The following is a 21,765-nucleotide window of genomic DNA, read 5'->3' as shown; positions in this document are numbered from 1 at the left end:
ACTCTCGTCATTCATTTATCGTGCTAGTTTGTGTTTTTTTTATCCTGATTTAGGAGGAGCTTTTGATAGAAATCTTATTCCTACCATTTTTGTTAGCCATCAAGTTTTTTATTTTAATGTTTCTCTCCTCTTTGTCTTTCCTATAGTTATGTTTATAGATGGATCGAGTATTCATCGTGACTACTTTGATTTATTCATTGTTTAGGAGATGTATAAGTTATTATAATGTTTTTTTTAATGTTTTATGACTGATAAAAAAATTTATTTTTATTAATCCCTTATAAGTTAAACAAATCACTTATTTTTTATTTTTATTTTTAATTTGTCCAGTTAACACGTCAAACAAATATTACAAAAAAAAAAAAAAATTCCAACATCAATCTTTTTTATTTATTTTTAATTATACTTTTTACTAATTCAATATTAATTATGAACGGATATATTATAATTAAAATATTTTTGATTTTTTTTCTTAAATGATATTAAAATATAATCCCAAAAATTTTTAAAATTAATTAGTATGGCACTAACATTTTCTATTGTAATATTAGATTTTTTTTCCTTGAATAATATCTTGAAATCGGTTAAGTAAGGAAAAAAATCTAATATTTATATTACAATAGAAAAGGTTAGTAACATAGTAATTAATTTTAAAAACTTTTGGGAAACATAATTATTTACAAAATCTCAACAATTATATTTTTAGACATTTTTTAATTTTATTTTTGTTGTGAAGGATTGTGATTATCCTTAATCATTAATTAATACAAATTTTCATCCATATAAATAAAGCCATTGAGTGAAAATAAATTCATCGGTGAAAATATATTTCCTCTTCCATTTGTTTCACAAATAAATATTGTTTCCTATTCTCACTTTTGTTACACTATGACCACCAGGAGAAAGGTGCAACTTTCCTTCATTGCCAATAACCGTGCAAGGAAAGCTACACTCAGGAAAAGGAATGGTGGTTTAGTCAAAAAGATGCACGAAATAACCACCCTGTGTGGGATAGAGGGGTGTGTCATCATAAATGACAAGAGTGATCCTCAACCAACGGTTTGGCCCTCGGAGGAAGGTGCTCGAAGGACTATCGAGAGGTTTAGGAGCCTTTCGATAGACGAACAAAAGAAGAGGATGGTGAATCAGGAGAGTTTCACAAAACAGAGGCTCGAGAAGATTCAAGAGAAGATTAAGCAGAGGGAAGAAAATCGGAAGAAGGAGGTCACCCTAACAATGTACCAAAGCATGTGTGACAACCCGTTGGTCGTGTCCTCCACTCTTAATGAAAATGAGTGTGAGGAGGTGATCAATATGCTGAGTCAACACATAATGTAAATGAACATCGCTGTGGAGACAATGGCTTCTTCTTCCAATCCCCTCCCATAGACATTCCCCAATTCCCTTAGATTTTATTTAAGTTATTTATTTTTTGTAATTTTATGTATGTATGTCCCTTTTTACATATTTTTTATCAATAAACTAAGTTTTTCAATTTAAATATTTGTATTTCATGTCATTCTTAATTTAACTAGCATTTAGCATGCACATTTAATAATATAAAAAATTAAGGAAAAAATGTTGGTTTACCTTTTAATTTCTTATTCTTATATTTTTTTAATTTAATTCAATATTATTTTATCTAATTATTAAAATATATGGCAAAACTTACCTTTATTCATTAGTTTTATTTAATTTTTTAATTTATTTTATTTATCCACTAATTATTAAAAATATTTAAAAAAAATAATTAAGTAATTCATTTAAATTTTTAAATTTTTTATATCTATAATGATTTTTATTAGAGCCGTTGGGTTGGCCCGTCCCGCCAAACAATTTAGACGGGTTGAGCTGAAATATTAGCAACCCAATTGGAAGTGGGCCTATACGGGCCAGCCCGCTCGGATCGCGGGCCAAGGCTGTTCAGGTTTGGGTTGACCCACGGTTTGGCAAAAAAAAATCTAATCTGATTTATAGCCTTATAGACATAATATGCCGCATAACCATAGTTTTATTTCTCTCTTAGGCATCACTACAACAATTAATACTCAATACTTCGTCCATGGTTGCTGACTACTTATTTGTTCCGCTTTTCTTCTCTTCGTTCTCGTCTTCAAGATTCATGGATTTAAACTTAGTTCCAGACTGCAACAGTTAATACTCATCTTTTTTCGACATAATGGTTCATTTGTTTGTACATCTGGCATTCGAGGATTTTCTTGGAGGACCCGTACACTATCGATGGATGTACCCTATTGAGCAGTACATGGGTACATTGAAGAATTTTCTTAGAAATAAAAAAATTTCGAGGGTACAATCAGTGAGAGTTATCTGGTGAATGAAAGTATTTGCTTATGTGCGAGATATTTGGAAGATCAAGATCGCCCGCGTACTTCAGTGCGAGATTCAACTTTATCTATATTTATATGTTTAGAAGAGTTATCAAAGGGAATTAGTTACACGTACTAACCGGGTGATCGAGAGAGGGTTCATTCATACTAGGGACAGACCCAGGATTTTGAACTAGGGTGGGCTTGAAAAAAATTAAGGTGGGCATAAAATAATAATGAGAAAATTTTGAAAAAAATAAGTATATAAAAGTAAAGTTTTACTATTTTTTTAATAATTAGATAAAAAAAACAATGAATTATATTTTTAAAATTTTAAGAAATTAAGGGTAATGTCATATTTCTACTGTAAAAAAATTGTTTTTTTCGGGGTGGGCTTCAGCCCTCCCGAGCCCTACATAGATTCGTCTCTAATTCATACATATTAAAGAACTGTCTAGAGGCAGAAACTATTTACAAATAAATGTTCAATTATTACTTGTACAATTATCTTTCAATTAAATGCATGGACCTAAACTTTCATTCAAATTGTATGTAGTGAGTTCAAGAAAGAATATGATAATCATTTTATACCAATTGATGAGCGTGATAGACGTTACGTAGCCTATTTCAATACAAGAGTGAGTTACAATTGTTATATAATTTTATTGTATTACATTTAATTAGGCTAATCTTACTAATCTCTTATTAGGTTTCTTAACTTCGGGAAAATATTTTTAGGATCTAGGAATATTAAGAAGTGGCTCTACATGCTATGCGAAGAGATTCATGACGTGTTGAATTAATGGATTCGAATTCAATATTGTGAGACACGATGAAGTCTTAACAACTAAAAACAGTGGTGTTACTATATTGAGTAACAATGATATCGAAACATTGTCCTACTACGGAGTGTTGACGGACATTATAAAAGTTGAATACTTTAGTGGAAGACAAGTGATTCTTTTAAAATGCAAATGGTTTGATGTCTATTCGAGAGATCGGGGAAAAAAATAGATAAACATGGTTTTATCAGTGTTAATGTGAAGCGAAAATTTTCAAAAACACAATTTGATCAAAATGATAAAACAGTTACTTGGAATACATCCTAACATATCAACAAACATGTATAACAACTAATTCAATCAACAAATTCAGATTAAACTCAATAACACAATATTTCAAAAATCTAATTTTTAAGCTTAAATTTTAAAAAATACAATTTGATCAAACATGATCAAAACATTGTTACAGTTGCATGGAAGTTATCCTAACATGTTAAGAAACATGTATAGAAATTAATTGGATTAAAAAATCTAGATGAAAACCAAGAACACAAAATTTTTAAAATTTCAATTTTCAAACTCAAATATTCGAAATTCTTGATTCAAGTTGATTTGATATGTTTTCTTTCAAAATAAAGTTCATATATGTTATATAGAATTATTCTAAATAAAGAAATTCAATAATCAAGGTTAAAAAACATATAAAACCCGATAAAACATGAAAAATTGAAAAAAAATTCAAAGTTTTCAATTACATATTGATATATATGAGTTCTAGATTCATACCAACACTTGGAGAACACTCCCTAGGTGTGTTGGATACTATCCATAAGACTGGATCGAATTAGGAGTGTCGGAGAAGGTTTTGACAAAAAACAAGTTTTGGTCGAATTCTTCAAAGCTTGTTTCTGTGTGTTATATGATGTAAGTGTTTGATGATTTGGTAGTGGAAGGGTAAGTGAGTATTTATACTTCCCTAAGGTCGGTCAAGGAGGGATAATTCAAGACAAATTTGACCTCCGACAAACTTATCACTAACTTTATCCTCAGTTGTGGCAGCCTTATCTAGGGAATGATAAGACTGGAGGATAAAATCCCCTCTTCAAGCCTAGCGGCAACAAGAGGTGGATATTCCCCAGGCCTCCATGAAGTCCCGGGTTCGAGCCCGTCATATGACAAGTTATGCGCCTGATTAAATGGTTAAGTGTGTTTGCGGGCTATGTACTTAACCCACGGGAATTAGTCGCACTCCATAGGTGCAGCGGAACTCAATGTTCTAAAAAAAGACTAAATGATAAGAGTGTCTTATTGGAGGGAATAAGGGGAGCACGTTGACGAAAAATCAAAGGATTTGATCGTCAATGGAGGAAGTTGGAGCTTCTGGGAGAATCATGGGGGCGATGATTACGAATCCGGCGAGCGGCCTGCTCTAGTGAAGAAGACGGTTGAAAAGACATCGTTTCGGTTAACAATGTCCGCGTTTGTCTGCAGTCATCAATTTTGACTAACGGGGTTAGACCATCAGTTTTATTTTTTTTTTATAGAAAAAAGGTTATTTATGATTGATTTTAATTCCAATTTTTACGTTTTTCTTCACCAAAAATTTCACAAAAAATATTTCTAGATTCATAATAAAAATTATTATCATATTTTATTTTATTTTGGGTATTTTAGGGGTATTTTATTCAATTTCTTTAAATCATAAATTAAACATAATTTATGATTAAATCATTAAATATTTTAAACATTTTCTTTGGTCTAATTTGGGTAAAATAAATATAATATTTTATCCTTCAATTATTTTTGGAATTTTGAATCATTTTCCTAATTAGGGTTTAATTATCATAATAATTAACACTTAATTATATTTTAATTCCTTCTTTAAGTTATTTTGAGTATAAAAATTCAAAATATTATTTTAATATTATTAAAAATAATAATATTATTTGAAAATTAAGGTAATTCAAATTTTCATGTTTACAAATACAACATTTATCCAAAATTATTTTATTTATTTTTTTCGGCCATTAACCTTAATTAATTTAGGATATAATTATCACAATATTTAATCCAAATAATTGTTTAATTAGATTTTGGCCTTGAGGTTAATTATTTTAATTTTATTTATTCAAAAATAATCAAAATGGTTTATTAAAATTTTATAAACTGGGTGTGTAGATTTTCAGTACTTAAAGAGTGTCTCTCTCGAATCAAGTTTAGTTACAATAAACTAGTTTTTAAAAACGTAGATTCGAGTATGACATTTAACACTAAGTTTTTTTCATTCAATTTATTGAGGGTAATGGAAAGATAGAACATGTTATGAGATGACGTTGGAGTGACCTGGTGTTGTTGTATGCACAACATTCATCAATGTACTATTAAGCGTTGGTTAGGGATCTTTCATTGGTGGTCATCCTAACAATGATAGTTTCTGGAATCCGGTTTCACAAATCTTAACAAAATATCTGTAAAATCCACAAGGTGAGGACATAAAGATAATCATAGGTATTTGAAAAACCAATTCCTATTTAGCATGAATATGAATAGATTATTCAAGATAGTCTTATACAAATGACTAATGGCTAATGGTTAATGTCTATTTTATGAGACATACTGGGACATGAAAGTTTTAATAACTTTTCATGTAGGTTACTAAATAGTAACATCCTATGACGATCATATGTATATGATCGTAAGGGGCTATTCACAAATAGGTCCTAGTGAAAAGTTCATAAGCTTATCATAAAGCTTAATAACAAGTAATGCTTAGGGTGATCATGTATAAACTTAAAGGTAATATTTAAGGCGATCATATACAAATGATCAGGTACTATCAATATATAGGTTTTTGTGTTTGCAAATTAAGAAAAGCATCTATTGAAAAAAGGATTTTGAGGTACCTACTAAGAGATAAGGTTTTGTCTTGGAGTACCTATCGGAAGATAGGGTTTTTGTACCTATTAAGAGATATAGCTTGAGAAACTTATAAATGGATAGGGTTTTGGTAAGATCATGTGCGTATGATCTCTGTACTTGTCAAAAAATAATATTTTTAATGGATCACATATGAATGACCTTTATGTTTGTCGACAAACAAGAATTGGATACCTATCGAAAGATAGGGTTTTCGCATTTTGTGAATTAGGAGATATACCTATTCATAATAGAGTTTTTGATTGGATACCTATTGAAATATAGGGTTTTTGTACCTATTTGAGAGATAGAGTTTTTGTACATATTCGAGTGATAGGTTTTTGGTACCTATCAAGAGATAGGGTTTCAGGATTGGATCACGTATGTATGATCATTATACTTGTCAACAAACAAGGTTTTAGATACCTATCAAGAGATAGGGTTTTGGAACTTATTCAAGTGATAAGTTTTTGGTACCTATCAAGAGATAAGGTTTTGAGATTTAGAGTACCCTTCTAGAGATAGGTTTAAGCACATATTTGAGTGATAGTATTTTGGTACCTATCAAGTGATAAGATTTTGGATATTCGTTGACAAACAAGGTTATTAGGTAGAATCGTGTACGAACGATTTCACGTACCTATCAACATATAGGGTTTGGTGGAATTGTATACAAATGATGTCTCGACCTATCAATAAATATGATTTTTATGGAATCGTATATAAACGATATCTCGTATATATCGATAAATAAGGTTTTAGACGAAATCGTATATAAACGATATCTCACACCTATCAACATATAGGGTTTTAAATGGAATTGTATATAAACAATATCTCGCACCTATCGACAGATAGGGTTTTATATGGATCACGTATGAATGATCTATGTGTATTTGTCGACATACAAGGTTTGTATACCTATCGACAAATAGGATTTTAAAATGGAATCGTATACAAACGATATCTCGACCTATATACATATAGGATTTTGATGGAATAATATACAAATGATGTCTCAACCTATCAATATATAGGGTTTTGACGGAATCGTATACAAACGATATCTCGCATATATCGACATATGTGGTTTTAGACGGAATCATATATAAATAATATCTCACACCTATCAACAGATAGGGTTTTAGACGGAACTATATACAAATAATGTCTCGACCTATCAACAAATATGGTTTAGAAAACCTATAAATAAATAGGGTTTTGAATAGAACTGTGTACAAACAATTTCATGTATCTATCAATAGATAGGGTTTTGATGGAATCATATACAAACGATGTCTCGACTAATCAACAAGTAGGGTTTTGACGGAATCATATAGAAACGATGTGTCCTCCTATCAACATATAGGGTTTTGACAGAATCGTATACAAACGATGTTTTGACCTATCGACGAATAGGATTTTGATGGAATTGTACGCAAACGATATCTCGCACCTATCGACAAATGGAGTTTTACACAGAATCGTATACAAACGATGTCTCGACCTATCGACATATAAGGTTTAGATTACCTATAAAAAAAATAGGATTTTAAAACGGAATTATGTACGAACCATTTCAGGTACCTATTAATAGAAAGGGTTGAGGTTACCTATAAACAAATAGGGTTTTGAATGGAATCATGTACGAATGATTTCACGTACTTATCAACATATAGGGTTTATGTTACTTATAAACAAATAGGGTTTTGAACGAAATCGTGTATGAATAATTTCACGTACCTATCAACATATAAGGGGTTTCACAAAATCGTATACAAATGATATCTCGACCTGTCAAAAAATAGGGTTTTGACAGAATTATATACAAATGATATCTCGTACCTATCGAAAAATAGGATTTTAGACGGAATCATATATAAATGATATCTCGCACCTATTGACAAATAAGGTTGTAGATGGAATCATATATAAACTATATCTCTCACTTATTGATAGATAGTGTTTTGATGGATCATGTGCGAATGATCTCTGTGTCCTTATCAAGAGACAAGGATTGTATACATATTGACAAATAGAGTTTTAAAACGAAATCGTATATGAACAATTTCTCGACCTATCAACATATATGGTTTTGAAGGAATCGTATATAAACGATGTATCGACCTATCAATAGAAAGGGTTTTGATGGAATTGTGTACAAATGATGTCCCGACCTATCGATAGATAGGGTTTAGGTTACCTATAAACAAATATGATTTTTAAACGGAATCTTGTACTAACGATTTCATGTACCTATCAATAAATAGGGTTTAGGTTACCTACTAATAAATAAGGGTTAAAATTGAATCGTATACGAACAATGTCTCGTACATATCAACACAAAGTCTTTTGGGTTACCTATTAACAAATAGGGTTTTAATTGGAATCATGTACGAACAATGTCTCATACCTATCAACAAATGGGGTTTTAAACGGAATCGTGTATGAACGATGACTCACACCTATCAACAAATAGGGTTTTGGGGACTCGATTTGCTTATTTGATTTTACAGTATCGGTCTTTTGTCTCTTTTGGCTTTAACAAAATATTTCAACAAAATTATTTTTCTCCTTCCTTTTCTAAAGTGACCTTCACAACTGATTAAAATCAGTCAGTAGTTTAAGGTTTTATATATGGACATATGACTCATGTCTTTGTACAAAAGAACATTTTTTTTGTTCCCAAGTTCCTATCACTGTCTCTCTTTTTTTCGAGATTTAAACGAACCTTGATCCTTCTAAATGAATCATGAAATTTTTTAATTTGAAACGTATTCGGGGCTAGGCTTTGAATACCTCTTCTTGTCCTTCGTGATAATTTTTCTTTCATCAAGGAATAAGATTTCTTTTTTTTTTGATAATTTTCAAGATATCGGCTATATATTCGATCACATGCATAAAAGATTATCCTGAATCATAAATCTCGAAAAAGATAATCAATACTATGATGTTTTGACAAAAGTGAAACTATTTTTGGTTGTTTGACTCTGAACCACAATTTTCGAAAGTCCACTCATCATAAAATATCTTTAGAGAGGTTTATCGACTTTCTACTTTGGGTTTTCATTTGTCATTTTTCTTGTTGACTCGTGCGTATATCTAGTAGAATCGGTACATCCTTGCCGTTTCTATAGAAATCAAGACTAGAGTCAGGGTAAGCAACGGGTAATGATTTTAATACCTCAACCTCTCGAGTTGTCTTTTGTTTTTTGGGGTGTATATGATAAAAATAGTACATTCTACTCTTCTTATAACAATAAAACTAGAGTCTGAGTGAGCATGAATGGTGAATTCAATACCTCAACCAACACAAAAACATTTTTCAATTTTTTCAGATATTTTCGGGGTTTATTCTAATTCTCTTTTTTAACATTTTTGTTTTTTTGTTTTTTTTATACCCAAATCATCGAGTTTCAAACTTCTCTTTCTATAACGAAAGGAGCAATAAGGTGTTCTCTCTCAATTTGGGACTCTATGCCTCACTTTTGAGGGGTTTATTACGATTTATTTTCAAAAACCTTCTATGGAGGGTGTTAGGATCTAGATCGCCGCTAGAGGACCGGGGGTTGGACCGGTTAGCGGTTCTCACTCAAAGGGTGGTGATTAATCCGGTTAGAGATTAACACCGGGGTTTCAATACTACACAATCTGTCACAAACCCTTGAACTAGGTTCAAGCGCGGAAGAGGTTTGCTTTCAGGTTGAAGCGGCACGCTTGTATGATAGGCAGAATCGGTATTGTATAGTGGAGATTTGAAGTTTGATGGGTCGGCTTCGGTAACCTGGAAGTTAGGCTTGGATAGGGTTAAGTCGGTTATAGTGGTATAGATCGGTCAAGTAATGAAACCGGCAGACAGTAAATAACAAGACAGATTTTATGGATGTTCGGAGATAAAACTCCTACGTCACCCCTTCCTCTCGAAACCGCGAGAAGGATATTCACTAAGGATTACAAGTACAAACCGATCGAGACTTATTTCCTGCTCGATAACACTCTTACAATTTACACCAAAATTGTAAAACACACTTTTACTTTTAACACTTAGGCTTTCTAAAACAACACAGTCTTATCACTTGTAGTAAATGCTCTTAGCGCTTGTTATACCAAATGTATGTCTCTCAATATCCCTTAATCTCCCTCACAATGTATGCCGCGCATTTACTCTTCTGCAACTGCCTCCTTTTATAGGTGAAATATGCCAACGGTCATATTTCACTGCCTTGAATCTGATTGGCTGAGCAGAGGTGCAGTGATTCAGTGTTTCAGAGGTTCAGACCTGCGGTCGTTTCCTCAGACCTAATGGTCAACCTCAGACCTGGTATTCTGTCTCAGACCTGGCGGTCTGTTCTTCCGGTGTGTGAGACAAACCTGCCGGGTTTGTCTTTTACTTGATGTAGGCACTGTCTGTTGGACAGTTGTCTGTACTTGGAAGATTTCCTTTCTGTCTTATCCCGAAGTAGAAAGATCCGGTAGTACTGTCTTCTGCAGCCTACAGTCTTTCCTCAGACTTGCATGAATATGGAAGTGTTCAGTCTGTTCCTTTGATATCGTTCTCAACAGATACCCGAAATGTCTTCTTGTACTGATCGGTCATTTGACTTAGCCGAAAGGCTTTTGGTGTGAGTGATGTAACCGGACTTCTTTCGGTTATTCCTCTGCCTTGTGGATGATCGGCTGTTTGATGATTCCGGTTTTGAGCTTTGGCCGATCCTTTCTTTGTGCGGTCACGTTCCGAATATTCTTGATCGGTTTAGTAGCTTGACCGGTTATTTTTCTTTAGTCGGTTCTTTTGTTCATCCGGTCCGGTTCCTTGTTTCTGCATGGAAAGTTTATTTAAGTTAGGTTTATTTGAACCGGTCTGATTTTATCTAACAATTTCTCCCTTTTTGATTATTTTATTTAAAATTATCAAAATCATGTAAGTTTGCAACCGTAGGCCGGTTGTTTTGTTTGTCCGGTTTTTGAAAATGACTTAGGAGAAATTTTCGAAAAATTTTGAGAAAAGTTTTGGAAGAGTCTTTATCTTTTATCTTATCAATTTCTCCCTTTTTGATTATTTTATTTAAAATCATCAAAACTAAGTAGAAATGCAAAAGATGGCCGGATTCAAAAATAACTTTATATTTATATATATAGATGACCGAAAGAGACAAAATATATATAAAAGTACTAAGGCAAAAGGAAAGGAAAGATAGTCCCTATTCAGAGTCCGTGAAGTCATATAAGCTCTTTTTCTTCTTCGGTTGCTGTCGACTAGTCGGTTCGGAAGGTCGTCGTTTTGTAGACCGGGACTGCAATTGTTCTTCGACTTCCTCTTCGACTAGATCGGCCTGCTACGATGCACTCGGGATGACCGGTTCAGAGACCTCTTTGAGCAGCTCGGCTATTTGAACTTTCTTAGGGGCCTCCTTCTTTCTCTTTTTCGGCGCTGAAGCGGATGCGGCCACCTTTTTCTTCTTATTTTCGGCTGCGAATTCGTCCAGCTTCCGTTTCTGCCTTTCCAACCGCTCAGCATCTTCCACTGCTTGAGCGGCTACTTTCTCAGCAAACCCTGGGAATATGGCCCCAGCCTTTTTAATCCGCGCGGCTTCCTCTTCCTCTTCGGTAAGCTGAGATGAGCGCGGTGCCTCTTTATCTTTGCCTGCTTCGGCATCCAGCGCATCCTGGACCCTCTTAGCTACTTGAGCATCAGTCTCTACAGCCGCGGCGTCCGCGTTCACCTTAGCCCTTAGAATTTCGGCCATTTGTTCGGAAAGCGCCTTCACTTCGGCCACGAGATTCACATTTGTCTTCTCGAGTTCGGAGACCCGGTTAAGTGTCGTGCCGACCAGATCCTCACTCATCGCAGTCAGCCGTTGATCGGTATCTCTCTCAAGCCGGTCGAGGTCTTTCTTTAAATCGGAGGTCACATCCTCCAGAATTGCGGTTCGCTGAACACATTTATCTCGCTGAACCGTCTCTTCCCGCAGACCTTCGCCGAGTTCTGAAAGCTGTTCTTGATTTCTCTCCAGTTGATTCCTTGTTACGTCGGCAAACTTGAGGGCCGAATCAACTATCCTGCCGGATCTATCTTTGAACGGCTGAACCGCGGACTCGTCGAACTCTTCAATGCGGCTATTAATCCGTTCTGATATGGATGCTTCGAGTTTTTGAAGTCGGTCCTCAACCCATTCTTTAGTGAGGTCTGAAGCGGTGACTTCCGGTGGTGGGGGAGGTGATTGCCCGGTGAGATTTGGATCGGCTCTGTCACTGGATTCTATCGATGCCGCAGTCTCCCTTGGAGGTGTTGGACAGTTAACCGGAAACCTTTCGATCTTGGGAGCAGTATAGACCGGTACTTGCATTCGGCTGCATATGGCTTCCAGCCGCTCGATTTCTTGAATTAGTTCCTCTTTGGCTTTTTCAAGCCTTGCTAACACCCGCGGCGCTACGGTGTCCACCGATTCCATCTTGTTGAGCTCCTCCGTAATTTTTCGGATTTTTGTCGTTAGTTTCCGAAGTTGGACCTTCGGTAACAAGAGACAAGTTCGGTGTTGTACCTCTTGGAGTGTGTTAGAGTTCGTAATGTTCATCATTAGGTCCTCCACTTACTCCAGTCTGTTGATGCATTGCTCATCTGTGTGGCCCGGTAGGATTTCTCTATACGGTGTATCAAACCGGTGCTCGTGCCACTCCAAGTATAGCTCTTCAACCATCTCGGCTCTTCTTTTGACACCTTGAAGGAGTTTCCGGGCTAATCTATCGGCCTCTGCTTCTTCGGCCTCCTCCCTCTCTGTGTTGCCGCCTTCATCATCGGCTTCTTTATCAACCTCTTCTCCACCACCTTCTTCTCTACCCTCGGCGGTCTCAGGGTTGATGTTTGATCCGGCATTATTCGGACTCTGGGCCGAATAATCGTCTTCATTGACCGTTCTATCATCCTCGGTCTTCTCCGGATCGGTGTGCTCAGATGCCCACTCATCTTCTGTTTGCTGCGGTGGTTCTGAGAAAGTTATCTGCTTTTTTCCTTTGCCTTTGCCTTCGGTCTTTGCTTTGGCTGGGGCATCTTTCTTGGCGGTTTTCTTCTTTCGGCCACCTGTGGAACTGGGGGCCGGCTGCATCCTTTCAAGGAATTGCCTTGATCTAATGAGGCATCGTTCTGCGACAGCGACGCCGGGACCGATGTCGAGATTTAGGTGAAGAAAGATCTTACCGAGAGGAACGGCGTATCCCCACGACCGGTTTGAATCCGGTTTCACCATATCCATGAGGTTGCTGAACACCGCTCTTGCCCAGTTGACCTCTCTTCCCTCCATCAGACCGATTAGCATCTTGATTTTGTCTCTTGTGAGGTTGTTGAGGTTTCCTCCCCTCGCCAGAATCGCCCTTGCGAAGATGTCACATACCGGGATATACTCCGGCTTCAGCATTTGTTTGCTCCCGGATGTTTTGATCGACTCATTAGTTGCCGATAGAATGTGGCAAGCCGCCTCAAAGGTGTCCTGCTCTATTTCTGCCGTTGCATCCTGGCCGGTTGTCGGAAGATGCAGGCTCTCGGCCACCAATGCTTCGGTGAGTTCTATTTGAGAACCGCATACAGTCACGGTGATCTTGTCGTAGGCGATGGTTGCGGTTTTGAATAACTCTTCGACCGCATCTTTGTAAATAACATGAGGACCGCCGAGGAAATATTCCAGACCGGTTTTGATTACCCGGTCAATAACTTCCTTCGCCTCGGTCGTACCATTCAACCGGATTCCCTCGAAATCCACCTGAGAATAGAGTCTGAACAAAGCCGAATCACGCCCCATGTTAGAGAGTTTGAGAGTATGAGTGATGACCGCTTCAGAAAGTGAGAGAGCTTAGAGAGAGAAAGTGGATTCGCGTGAGAATGAAATAAAATGACCGAAAGTCCCTTTTATAGATGCGGTTTGGAAGCCCAACCGTCCCATCAATAATGGGCGGGAATTTTCCCTCCAAATGAAAGAGGCGGCAAACCGTGAGCGCCAAACCATGGGCGGTAAATCAAAAAGGGGGGGCGGCAGTTTTGGGCGGGAAATTTCCCTCCAAAAGCCTTTGCTTATGTCATTGATGACGCACTCTTTTCTTTGAAACCGATTGATTGAACGGTGTCTAAGTCTAACCGGTCAATTTGAGTGATCAATTTATTTTAAGCAATTTTATATGACCGGATAAGAACGCGGTTATAGTTTGAAGATGTTAACCGGTTACTTAGATGAATGTTCAAAGAATTAAGAGACACGGTCATTGAAACTTAAATGATATTAAATTCAAGAAACAATACAGAGAGAGAACTGAAAGGATGATGCGAAAAATAGGCACTTAAGAAGTAAACACCATTCTGGAGAACTTCTCTTCCACCGCATCTGCATCAAGAATATTTGATGGGGATGCCGGTGTACCCGGTCCAAACTCTGGCCGGTACTTGAGGATCAACTTGCTGATGTGGGGTGCATAACCGAGACCTCTCTTGGTCAGCACCATGTTCTTCAGGTTTTGAAAGATGACCGCTGACCAATTGATGGTCGTTTTGTTGAAGATGTGGGTCATCATGTTGTAGGTGTTCTTTGAGTACCGCTGATTTGGGGACTGACACAGAATGGACCGAGTGACAATTTCAAGAAGGAGCTAAGCATTGCGACCGAGGCGGGTTTTTAACCCATAGGTTTCCACTGGATCAAGGGTTGTAGAGAGGAGTAGTCCATAGTAGAACGCATCAATTCCCTCCATAGTCGGGAAATCAGAGAACCATTCTGTGGGCAGACTGAGAAGGGTGGCAAATTCGGCTTCATCAAGCTAGAAGGTGTGGTCCCTTACCGTAGAGACAATGTAGTCGCCCCTAATGCAGGCACTTCTGAAGAATGCCTTGACATCCTCAATCAGTATGGGACCGGATTCTTTGAGGAAGGTTCGAAGGCCGGTATCAATAAGAGATTCAAACATGTTTTTCTTTGTATGATTTCCGTCCCATTTTGCCATACATGAGTTGAAATCGATGCTTAGAAAGTTTCCCAAAGTTCGGCTCGGCATGATTACGGTATTGAGAGAGAGATGGAATTCAAAGAATATCAGAAGTGTTTTTGTGCTTTCGGATGTGATAAAATGAGTAGAGGATGGCTTCTTATATAGAATCGGTTTTGGAGGGAAAATCTAAGCATTGATGGTCAGTTTTGTTTTATTAAGGAAAAGAATCTTTACCTTTTCAAGGCGCATGGGGAAGCGGCAAATTGCAAAGCCCGAGGTAGGTGTTAGTTGGGAAGTAACCAGGTTAGTTGGATATTAAATGTGCAGGTGGTTGGGGGTTATCTCATTAATTAGAATTATCCCATTAAATGCATTTAGACATAACCGAAATTGATTAGATTGAAATCGAAAATAACAGAGATAGTGCCGAAAATGGCATAAAGAACGATGAAGAAAACATGAGATCAGGAGAATCATAAATAAAGCCGAAAGAGACATGGGCGAAGCCGAGACGATCAAACTTGAGTTGGTTAAGAATACACCCGGTGCAAGATGCAAAACGACTGGGTGCAAGAAGGAGTGACTCAGGGTGCATAGGTGTTGACATCACCGTTGTTGCGGTTTCTTCTCCTCCAGACCCTCTCGAACCGCCTATAAAATGGGTCGGTTACTTCTTTGGTGAGCACCTGAGCTTGGTTCAAACCTTCGCCGGGACAGGTTGGTACTCCAAGCTCCACGAGGAGACAGCTTAGTTGGGGAATGAAACCGACTGATCGGATGCCGATCATCCAGATAAGGATGTCAAAGAGCACCCTGGACCAGTTGACCGGTGTGCCAGTGATTATAGCTGCCATCATGTTGAAGTTCGAGACACTGTAGGTATTGGTGACATCCCTACCAAAGATGCTCTTGCCGATCACATCGTTGAGAAGCTGATATTCAGCTCTCAGACATGATTTAGCTCCATGATCCTCAACCGGTTCGTCAGACCGAGAGAAGGCGACGCAGACTTCGACTTTTACATCCCCAGGAATGTCCAGATCTGTGATCCCGTGCCTTGGCAGGCTATGACACCGCGCAAAGTCCCGTTCAGTGAAATCGAAGACAATACCTCCCACTTTGGATTGGATGTGGGTGTCAAAGTGGGGGGTGCCCCTAAACACCCTTGCATTGTGGAAGAACTCCAGAACGGATTCCGGATAGATGGAGTGTTTATCATCTAGGAAACACTGGAGGCCGGTTTCCTCCAAAGATTTTATCATCTTATATATCTCATATTGATCTGTGGTTGAGCAGGATTGAAAATCAACCTGAAGGATGTTGGGAAACTGAGACATTTTTGCCTTAGTGAGAGGATATTCTTTTGTCTTGTGAGTGTTGTGGTGAATGTTTGCTTCACTTAAATACTAGTTTAGGGACTATCCTATTGTCCAGGCATTAAATGAGATGATATGTATTAACTGCAGGATAAGAGGTATTGCATGAAATAGGCATGTTTGCAGTCTAGGTGTCGGTCATAGGCCTGGACTGTGAAAGATATCAAAAGATCTTCACGTCTTTTTAGGCGCGACCATGTTACTTTGAAAAGGCAATGTTTCAGAACAGATATCTACAAGCATTGATAGTTATTCCACTTCTGTGTGAAATTCAAATAATCTAGAATGTCCTGCTTCCAAACCGGTTAGTCATCAGTTGTTCATCCCGATGCGGTTATTTGGTGCATCCACAAAGTAGCCGGTCGGTTTACTCTATCTGATGAGCTGGGCGGTTCTTCCATAGGTATCTTGAAAATTCAAAGTTCAACAGTTTTAGGAGGAACTACCGGTTTTATCTGTCTGAATTGAGAGAACTTAGCTTCCTGTAGAGGCTTTGTGAAGATATCAGCTACTTGTTGATCGGTCGATACGTATTCCAGCCGGATATGTTTCAGCGTGACATGTTCCCGGATAAAGTGATGCCTTATGTCGATATGCTTGGTTCTGGAGTGGAGAACCGGATTGTAAGTTATCGCTATGGCACTTGTGTTGTCACAGAAGATCGGGGACTCTTCGGCTATGACACTGAAGTCCTTCAGCTGTTGTTGTATCCAGAGGAGTTGAGAGCAGCAACTTCCGGCCGCCAAGTATTCAGCTTCCGTAGTGGATGTGGCCACCGATGTCTGCTTCTTGTTATTCCATGAAACAAGCCGGTCACCAAGGAACTGACACGTTCCGCTGGTGCTCGTTCTATCAATCTTACAACCTACATAATCTGCGTCTGAGTAGCTTGTTAGATTAAAGGACGAGTCCTTTGGGTACCACAGACCGACATCAGGTATGCCCTTTAGATACTTCAGTATCCTTTTTGCGGCTGTGTAGTGGGATTGTTTGGGATTTGCTTGGAATCTTCCACATACACCGACTGCAAACAGAATGTCCGGTCTACTCGCTGTCAAGTATAGGAGGGAACTGATCATGCCCCGGTATGCAATCTGGTCTACCGATTGGCCCTCATCATCCCTGTCCAACTTAACTGATGAGCTCATTGGAGTAGCCGCCGAGGAGCAAGTGTCCATTCCGAACTTCTTTAGTAGCTCCTTGGTGTACTTAGGTTGGCTTATGAAGGTTCCTTCCTTGAGTTGTTTAACCTGAAGACCTAGGAAGAAACTTAATTCTCCCATCATGCTCATTTCAAACTTGTCAGTCATCATTTTTGAAAACTTATCACATAGTTTAGGATCGGTCGAGCCAAAGATGATATCATCTACATAGATTTGAACAAGTAGGATATGTTCCTTCTTTTCAAATTTAAACAATGTTTTATCCACCGAACCGATGGTGAAATCATGTTGTAATAGGAATGCGGTTAGTGTATCATACCAGGCTCTAGGTGCTTGCTTTAGACCGTATAAAGCTTTGTTTAGCCGGTATACATGGTTTGGAAATGCAGCACTCTTGAAACCGGGTGGTTGTTCAACATATACCTCTTCACGTAGGTCACCGTTCAGAAAAGCACTTTTAACATCCATTTGAAAAACCTTAAAGTTTTTGAAGGCAGCAAATGCAAGAAAAATCCTAATGGTTTCAATCCTGGCTACAGGGGCAAATGATTCTTCAAAATCAATGCCTTCTTCCTGTTTGTAACCTTGTGCCACTAATCTGGCTTTGTTCCTCGTGACCAAACCGTCCTCATTGAGTTTGTTTCTAAATACCCATCTTGTTCCTATGACCGATTGATCCTTCGGTCTAGGGACTAGGTACCAGACTTTACTTCTCTCGAATTGGTTTAGCTCTTCTTGCATTCCCAAGATCCAATCCGGATCTGACAATGCTTCATCTATTCTTTTCGGCTCAATCTGGGATATGAAAGCGGAATTAAAATATCCTTCCAGAAGTTGATTCTTAGTTCGAACAGGTTTTGAAGGGTCACCTATAATTTGCTCAGGGGGATGTTTACTATTTCTTCTGAGATTCAGCTCAGGGATGTCTACCAATTTACCGTTTACTTGATCAAGGCTAGACATGTCGGTAGGCTGAGCAGGTTTGTCAGACCGACCGACTTCCTCGGATTGGACCGAAGTGTCAGCTTCCTGTTGTGGAACAGCTTGATCCGGCTGGGTTTCAATGTTACCCATTTGGTCATGGACAAACCGCCTGAAGACCGGAGTCTCATCTTCACTATCAGAATGAATATTGTTATTTTCCAATCTGTTGTGTAGATCAAAGCATGAAGCAATATTGCTTTCAACCGATTCATCGAAAACAATGTGAATTGTTTCCTCCATGGTTGCAGTTCTATTATTGTATACTCTATATGCTTTACTTACTGCTGAATATCCTAGCATGATCCCGGTATCGGTTTTTGCATCAAAGACAGCGAGTTGGTTTTTACCATTTATGTGTATATAACACTTACAACCGAAAATCCTGAGGTACTTAAGTTTAGGAACTCTGTTAAAATAAACCTCATACGGTGTTTTATTGTGAAATTTGTTTATCAAAGACCGGTTTTGTGTATAGCATGCAGTGTTGATAGCTTCAGCCCAAAATTTCTGAGCAATGCCGGAATCGACTATCATGGACCGTGCGGCTTCCTTGAGAGTCCGGTTTCTTCTCTCGGCCAGGCCATTTTGTTGAGGAGTCCTAGCACTAGACAACTCGTGTCTAATGCCGGATTCATCAAGATATGCGGTTAATGTACTATTGGTAAATTCGGTACCTCTATCACTTCGAATGCTATTAATGCGAGTTGATTTTTCATTTTGCAGGCGCTTAAGAAGTGTAATCAGGTTTGATACCGTTTCACGTTTAGATGGTAGAAATATTACCCATGTATATCTAGAATAGTCATCAATAACTACCATGGTGTAAAGCATACCTCCTAGGCTAATGACCTGAATCGGTCCAAATAAATCCATGTGAAGAAGATCTAAGTATCGGCTAGATTGGATGTTTCCTTTGCTCTTAAAGGATGACCTAGTTTGTTTACCCATTTGGCATGCTGAACAAACCTTATCCTGGTTAAATACTATATCAGGAATACCTTCAACTAGCTTTTTACCACGAATGTAGTTTAAAGTTTTCATGTTTAGATGATTTAGTCTCTTGTGCCACAGCCAGGTTTGATCAGTCTTAGCTATCATGCATATAGGATGTTCTACTCTAGTTTTCCAATCTACCTTGTAGATGTTACCTATCCTATTTCCGGTTAGTAGTACGATGCCTTGAGAGTTCTTAACTAAACATGCATGTTTAAGAAATTCTACCGTGTATCCGGCATCACACATCTGACTGATGCTAAGTAAGTTAAAACGTAGGTTTTCCACTAGAAGTACATTATCAATGGTTAGGTTACCATGGACAATCTTACCCTTGCCCACAGTTTTACCTTTTGAGTTGTCACCAAAAGTGATTAAAGCACTGGTTACTGATCTGATGTCGGTTAGCAAATTGTTGTTTCCGGTCATGTGCCTGGAGCATCCGTTGTCCAGGAACCATTCAGAGTTTCCTAGCCGTTTCTTTGGATCCTGCAAAATGTACATATTTACAACTATTTGGTACCCACATTTACTTGGGTCCACATGCGATTAGTCCCTTAGGTATCCAGACCTTGATAAATCGGACGGTCTTCTTTGCTAGGGTCTTAACTATTCTTTTGGCACTCGGTCTTGTGTATTTCGGTTTTCCTACAGATGTCCTAGATGGTGATGGTCTTTGGTTTGATGATCTATGGTTTGTCCTACGCGGTTCAGGAAAGGCTTTCTTATATCTGAGGATTTCGGCTTTTCTTTTCACAGGGTCAAGCCAAGAATCGGTTGGACTAACATAATCGTATTTTAGCTTTTCTTCCTTATAATATGCGGTCTCCTCTTCTTCAGCGGACCATGAGCTTTTAAGAAATTTTATAAAGGGAAGGTTTCCTCTTGTAAGCCTTGCTTTCTCTACGGGTTTTCGGTCTTTAGAACTATTTTCTGTGTATCCTAGGCCACGCTTACAACGAGGATGCCTGTAGTGTCTATTCAAGTTCTTTACTATATCACTAGATCTCTTATAGGCGGCCATCTTATATTGAAGTCGGGCATTCTCTTCCTCGGTTAGTTCTCTAGTCGGTTCACTGGTTTGTTCAGTCTTAGGATCTAACTTGGTTTCTAGAGTATGGGTATCATCAGATTGTATGACCTCCGGTTCGGTTATGATGAGTACCTCTGGTTCTATTGGAATAGGTATTATAGGATCGGTTCTGATGTTGAGGTGTTTAGGTAGCATGGTTAGTAGGTTCTTATATTCTTCTACCATGTCATTCAATGCATTGTATAATTCATCTTTAGTAAATTCTTCACAAGGAGAGTCAAATACCTGTTCCTCATTTGCCATGAGACATGTGAGGTCGTCGTCACTGTCACTGTGAGCCCATAGACTTCCTCCATCGTCGGCTATCAGTGCTTTCGGTACTTCACTTCCTTCACCGATTTGTTGATAATTGTTTCCGGTTATTTTGGTAGTCCGGTTTCTGGGTATCTCTCCTCGGTTTCCTGCATTCCCACTTAAAATGTCCCAAACAGTTACAGTTATAGCATCTTACATTGGATTTGTCACCATAGTAGTTGTTCGTTGGTTGGCTTCTTTTCATGAACCTCCCAAACTTCTGTGCAAGCATTGCCATGGCATCCTCGGTGAACTGTTCGGCGGTTCTGATTGGTACGGGTACAGGAACCAGTATCGATGCAGGTGTAGGAGTAGGTGCAGCCGGTTCTGTAGATGTGATTAGTGCTCTGGTTGATGTTGAGGCCGAGACTTCCTCTTCAGTTCTGGATCTCATCTCGAACTCATATGCCTTAAGATCTTCGAATACATCGTGTAGTTTCATCTTACGTAGGCTCTTCGATTCCCTCATTACCATTGTTTTTATGTCCCAAGTACTTGGAAGAGATCTCAAAGCTTTCATAATGACCTCTTTGTTGTCATACTTCTTACCCAGAGATGCTAATTCATCCAGCACACCAGTGAACCGGTCACTGTATTCCTTCATAGTTTCTCCTGGTTTCATTTTGATGCTTTCAAACCTCTGTGTGGCCACCATTATTTTGTTCTCCCTTGTTCGTTCATTTCCCTCAAAGATCTGGATGACCGTGTTCCATGTCTCCTTTGCGGTTTTGCAGTCTCTGATTTTGCAGTATGTGTTTCTGTCCACACTGTTGGAGATCTGGTTTCTTGCATGATTATCCAGGTTGTTTCTTCTTCTATCTTCAGCCGTCCATTCCTTTCTGTCCTTATCAATGAATATCGGTCCTT

The 21,765-nt window shown here is 38.2% G+C and overlaps 1 protein-coding gene across 1 annotated transcript; it reads left to right on the top strand.

The window, feature by feature from the left end:
• Positions 1–888: 888 nt before the first annotated feature.
• On the top strand, positions 889–1,338 carry LOC124943433 (agamous-like MADS-box protein AGL80). The gene has a single exon (XM_047483937.1). The coding sequence runs from the start codon at positions 889–891 to the stop codon at positions 1,336–1,338; it is 450 nt and encodes a 149-aa protein (XP_047339893.1).
• Positions 1,339–21,765: the final 20,427 nt, after the last annotated feature.

The sequence above is a fragment of the Impatiens glandulifera genome, chromosome 6 (assembly GCF_907164915.1).
Source record: "Impatiens glandulifera chromosome 6, dImpGla2.1, whole genome shotgun sequence".
In the NCBI taxonomy this organism is placed as follows: Eukaryota; Viridiplantae; Streptophyta; class Magnoliopsida; order Ericales; family Balsaminaceae; genus Impatiens; species Impatiens glandulifera.
This window is presented reverse-complemented; position numbering and strand designations above follow the sequence as displayed.

What these genes read in the sequence shown, in the direction of transcription:
- LOC124943433 (XM_047483937.1), top strand. Translation starts at nt 889, where the DNA reads ATGACCACCAGGAGAAAGGTGCAACTTTCCTTCATTGCCAATAACCGT.